Source organism: Eucalyptus grandis, chromosome 11 (genome assembly GCF_016545825.1).
Source record: "Eucalyptus grandis isolate ANBG69807.140 chromosome 11, ASM1654582v1, whole genome shotgun sequence".
Lineage (NCBI taxonomy): Eukaryota > Viridiplantae > Streptophyta > Magnoliopsida > Myrtales > Myrtaceae > Eucalyptus > Eucalyptus grandis.
Genome location: NC_052622.1, coordinates 25,616,208 through 25,621,968, shown reverse-complemented (window position 1 = coordinate 25,621,968; position 5,761 = coordinate 25,616,208). Strand labels below are relative to the sequence as shown.

The 5,761-nt window shown below is 45.2% G+C and overlaps 1 protein-coding gene across 1 annotated transcript; it reads left to right on the top strand.

Moving 5' to 3' along the window:
• The first annotated feature begins 237 nt into the window (after nucleotides 1–237).
• LOC104425552 (amino acid transporter ANT1) lies at nucleotides 238–3,607 on the top strand. Its single transcript, XM_010038273.3, is given in 4 exon segments — nucleotides 238–804; nucleotides 1,581–2,228; nucleotides 2,841–3,000; nucleotides 3,003–3,607. Coding segments are annotated over 4 exon segments (1,293 nt in total). The 5' UTR covers nucleotides 238–564; the 3' UTR covers nucleotides 3,248–3,607.
• Nucleotides 3,608–5,761: the final 2,154 nt, after the last annotated feature.

The following is a 5,761-nucleotide window of genomic DNA, read 5'->3' as shown; positions in this document are numbered from 1 at the left end:
GAAAGTGAAGTCAGAATAAACTATTTTTGAGTAGAAACGGAGGGTTACTCTGTTCAGCCGGGCCCGCCCCACCGCCGTACCCAGCAACACGGCGAGCGACACCGCGATTTGTTTTCTTCTTTCCTTGTTTTTTTTTCCTTTTTGTCTTTAGGATCTTTAATGTTGTCAATCTAGCTATCATAAATGCCAGCGAACCACATAGTAAATAACGTCCCCAATCATATGTCACGGGGGTGATTCGGATGGCAGATTCCATATCCATGTCTGGTGCCTAGCTCCACCAGCCAACCTCGACCCCACCTGTCTCTCCGCCGAAGTGGACACAAAAAGGAACCAAACCAAACACCTCTCTCCTCCAGCGTCCACGTGGCCGGCTACAGTCCCGTCACTCTCCTGTCTTCGCCAAACCGAGATATCATATCATATAGCAGAGAAGGCGTGGTCACCCCCGTCTTCGTCCCGACTCGTCCTGGATCGAAATCGATAGGAGTTGCTGGTTCTTCCCGTTCGGTGGGTGGGTTGCTCCAAGAAGGCAGCGAGGGCTTGGAGCAATCCCTATCGAATATGGTGGGAGATGGGGGAAGGAAAGGGTCGTCGAGCCCGCTGCTCGAATCGTCGTCTTCTTCTTCGTCGTCGGCCGCTGGATCTGCTTCGTCGATTCAGACTATAGGGAACATCATCGTCTCCATCGTCGGGACCGGGGTCCTGGGCTTGCCCTTCGCTTTCAAGGTCGCCGGTTGGCTTGCGGGTGCAGTTGGGGTTGTTGTCACCGGCGTTGCTACCTACTACTGCATGCTCATTCTTGTGAGTGGTTCCCTGCGTTTTGTTTTTCTCATTTCCGGTCCTTCCTCTGTCAAAGTTGATTTTTTTTTTTTCCGGGCTTTTGTCTTTCTGTTATCTGGGTATTGAATTTATGGTCTATTCTTGGTTGGGGTAAATGGGACGTCTTGTTAAAGCTCTGTCATTTCGAAAATGGCGATAGGAGTTGCTTTCGTATTTGAGTGTTTGACCTGACAATAGTGCTGATAACTCATAGGCGGAGGTATAACTATTCTTCTTTTGAGGGTCCTCTTTATACGTTATATATGATTCGAATCTCTTCGTTTCATCCAGTGTTTTATTCCTGAATAATTCAGTTAAAGGTGGCAACTTTGGGTGGGTGTTCGGAGATCGAGTGTGCCTGAACTGCTAGATGCGTGGCTCCCACTGGGTTCGATCCCTCATTCAAATCTAGTCTGTAGAGCTTGCTTTGTAGTTGGGTTCATATTGGACCCACCAAAATTTACTCTAGCTCCTGGTCTGGTGGAGGTAGGCCACGACGTTGGACTGGGATTCTGCGCAGAATGAATTCCTTGTAATTGGGCCCGATAGGTTGCATCGAGTATGAGTTGAACTTGAGACTTCATGTCCCTTGAGCTGTACCGATTGTATTAATCAGTTTTGTCTTGGTAATATTGTTTAGTGTATTCTAGTATGGTTTGATCATATAATTGCCGGGCTTACTTTGTTGGTTTCTGTAATTTTTAGTTTTGATCAAGAAGATAATTTTTGAAATGTTAGCTGAGGCTTAATATATACAGGTTCAATGCAGAGACAAACTGGCATCTCAAGAAGAGTCAGCTGATGTAAAAACTTATGGGGACTTGGGTAGTAAGTGCATGGGAAAAGCTGGTCGCTACCTCACTGAGTTCCTCATTACGATTTCTCAGTGTGGAGGAGCTGTGGCATACCTTGTATTCATTGGACAGAATCTTTCTTCCATATTTGAAGGCCATGGACTCGCATTCGCATCTTTCATATTTCTGTTAGTGCCGCTCCAGATTGCTCTGTCATGGATAAACACTCTATCAGCATTGGCCCCCTTTAGCATCTTTGCTGACGTATGCAATGTCGTAGCAATGGGGTTTGTGGTGAAAGAAGACATACAGCAAGCTTTAGGTGGTCAATTTTCGTTTGGTGATAGGAAAGCTATCTCCCCAGATATTCGGGGTCTGCCATTTGCAGGAGGAATGGCTGTGTTCTGTTTTGAGGGGTTTGGAATGACATTGGCATTGGAGGCATCGATGAAGGAGAGGAGGACGTTCCGAAAGGTGCTGGCTCAGGCTTTTTCAGGCATAATACTTGTTTATGTTATGTTCGGATTCTTTGGCTACATGGCTTATGGTGATGAGACAGCAGATATTGTCACGCTTAATCTTCCTCGAGCTTGGACAACAGTTGCTGTCCAGGTAAGGTATCTTGATAATAAGCTTTATATGAATGCATAATTGGTGGAGGTACTGCTATATCCTTGCTCGTACCCATTCCAGAATCTAGATTTGTGCATTTTATATAGCAGTTTGGTACTCTGTGGAATTCTTTGTTTGTTAAACAAGCAAATCCTGGTGTAATGTTCTAATTAATCTAACAGAGAAGCTGAGTGAGCTCATCACATTTGATTCCAAAAATGCTGGTCCTTGATACATGAGTCTCCATGAAGTATACATGCAGTTAATATGTCACCTTATGGCAAGTCACAGAGAGAGAGAGAGAGAGAGAGAGAGAGAGAGAGAGATTAAAGTCAACCTTCATCTTCTCTGTAGTCCCATTGTGAAGTTCTTTTTGTGAATATAGTGGGTTTGCAAAATAGGATAGGCTAAGAGAAGTAGGCAAAGAGGGGGATTCAAGTTGCACTTTAGTCAGTTTGGATTTAATTTGGCTTATCAGGATTCTGAGTAGTGCTTTTCATACTAAGGTCCATTATCTGCAAAATTAATTTGACTGGTTTGTTAGTTATCTTTTGTGTTGCCTATCAAACTTGAACCATTAAACTTTACTAATTTATGCTAAATTGGTAACAGATTGGATTGTGCTTGGGGCTGGCATTCACATTTCCTATCATGTTGCATCCGATTAACGAGATTCTTGAAGATAAGGTGAAAAGCGCAGAATGCTTTCAGAAACTGCTCGGCAATGAGCTCAGTGGCTCAGAAAGAAAGATGGGGAAGTGTGTGGTTTATGCCTCCGTTCTGCAGTGGTGTTAGGATTGGGTGCTTTGGCGTCTTGTGTACCAGGATTCGGAGTCTTTGCCTCCCTCGTGGGGAGCACTGTTTGCGCGCTTCTCTCGTTTGTTTTGCCGGCCTCATTTCATTTGTTACTGTTGGGTCCTTCCCTGAGACTCTGGCAAAAGGCTCTGGATGTTTGCATTTTGATATGCGGGCTACTCTTTGCTGTGTATGGTACTTACAACACTGTGGCCGGAGTATGAAGACATGTTGATGGGAAGTTGTCTAGTTGAGAATAGGAAATCAGAATCTAATGGAATGGCTCGTTACAAGTAGAAGATGGACGTGTAACTTTTGGAGCAAAAAGAACATGCCTCAGTGACCAATTTCGGCCGATACCGATGCCTTGGTGCAACAATGTGTACTACATGCATTTTGGTCATAAGCTGTTGTAACATTATCGAACATTCCGCATTCCGCAGTGGCTTCCTCCTCCTCCGTGTTTCACTGCTGTTGAAGATTGTTTTTTGGTAAATTGATCTCGTCTTTTCAATGAAGAATTAGTGCGGTTAAGGGATTCACATTAAAGTTGCTACTCTAATTCGAAAGCGGTTACTGCAGTAGCTAACAGTTTCTTGTTTTTTCTTTTTCTTTTATGATGCTCCTAGACAGATTAGGAACTCAATTCATGCTGCAGATCGGATGGTAACAACAATAGGGACGCAGTATGTAATCCTCTCGCGCTCTATTTTTACCTGTGGAAAGAGAGTGACCATCTTCCTAGGAAAAACTTGAGCAAGTTGGGAATCAGTGCTCTCGATGCAGTTCTCTACTCTTCCTCATCGGCACTAGAATTTAAAGGATGGCCTTGTGCGGTAGGCAGGAATCATGCCAAGCTCCATCGGCACACGGCTTTCTCTGTGTTTGCGCCTTCGCTTCCCGAGTCGTGGCCGTTGTTCTTTCGGACATATGATTTCAAGTGAATCCATGGAGAGTAGGTGAACTCTCCATGGCTAGCATGAGCACCTGGAGAGAGGGAAGTGCAGATCATTGTGAATGTTCATGCACAACTGGTTTTTGGTTTTTGGTTTTAGTCACGTAGTGGAGGATGCATCCCGAGACAATGCCCACTTGTGGCGATTGTGGCCCTGGCACAGATGCCCCTGTCAGAACAAAGACAAAATGGAGAAGGCGCCGATTCTTTCCTACGAGATAAATAGTAATTTCCGCGCGATTCAATGCATGACAACCGTCTTCGGAAATCTAAAAGATCCATTGTTGTTTTCTCCTTGTTCTTTTTCTGTGAAGGAATATTGTCACCCTTGATTCCTTTACTTTTATGTGAAAATCAAAATTGTCCCTCTATTTTATTTTATTTTTTCACAAAGGGGTTCGCTATACTTTTTAAAAAATGTCACCGTTGGTCTATCCATTTTTTTGCTTTTATTGCTAATTGATTTTTGGTGACATAGATATTTGAAATGCTAACATTGGATGTTGGAATACATAGTCGTGTTAAAATTCTCGCAACATTATAATGGTACAAAATAAGTATCGCATCGAACGAAATAAAAGGGAAAATTGTGTGTATGGGAGAGAGAGGGTCCATCGCAACTGCCATAGATGTGAGCTAAGCTCAAGCTCTAAGCTTGCAATGACCATGGCCATTAAAGGCTTATTTGTTTATTTTTATTTCTGTTCTCCAGAACAAAAATTTTTGTTTTTTTGTTCCGGAGAAAAAAAAAGAACAAAAACACATTTGGTAAAACTTTTGTTCCCGAAAACAAATTTTTTATTTTTATTTTCGAAGCAGATTTGGAACGTAAAACAAGAAGTAAAAAGAAATTGTTTCTACCACCCCTTGCAATGGCGTCACTGGCTCAAGCTCCCTCCCTCTCACGAAAGGGGAGTGTTGACACCTAAAATTTTGGTTAGTTAGGCTTTAATTTCTTTTAATCTTTGTTTTTCCTTTTTCGGATAATAAACCAAATATATAACAAAAACAAACAAAACAACAACAAAAGAAAACAAAAGAAAAGCAAAAACAGCAGCCCCCTTTTCTTCACGTGGGCTTGTGCGGCTTGGCCCCACCCCTTCCTTCTTCTTCTTCCCTCTTCTTCTTCCTCGCTCCTTCTTTCTCCGCCTCTGTAGTTCACGCGCAGAAGACGACGACGCGCGCAAAGGACGGCCTACGGCCGAGAGGAGTAGGCCGACGTCGGCCGGAGAGGATAAGATCTCGGGCGCCATCAATGCCGAGCACGCTTCACCGGATAAGCTCGGAAGGGGGAAGATTTGACGCCGGTTCAGCCGCACCCAGGGCCGGTCGGCGTGCGAGAACCGACGGCCGAACCTCTGTCGACCGGCCTCCTCCTCGCCTATAAATAGAGGAGCACCTCCGTCAACGAACGGCACGAGCGAGCTCTGAGATCTTCCCACTGAGAGACTTCGGGGGAGGAATCAAAGAGCGAGCGAGAGAGGACTCGGGTCGCGAGCTCGGCCGACCTCCCACTGAGAGACTTCGGGGGAGGTTGCCGGTGAGCGAGTTCGGGGAGGTTAGATCCGGCCGGTGGAGGCTCGGATCTAGCCGGAGTGAGAAGCAAAGGGGAGAGATCCGAGCGTGTGGAGGGAGAGCAGAGAGGAGAGAGATCGAAGCTGCGAGCATTCAAGCTTCCCCGAGAGACTTCGGGGGAGGCTCGACACTCTGCAAGCCCAGATCGAAGGAAGAGAGGAGAGAGTTCCAGATCCACCGGGAGGGGCTGGAGAGAAGAGAAACCAGA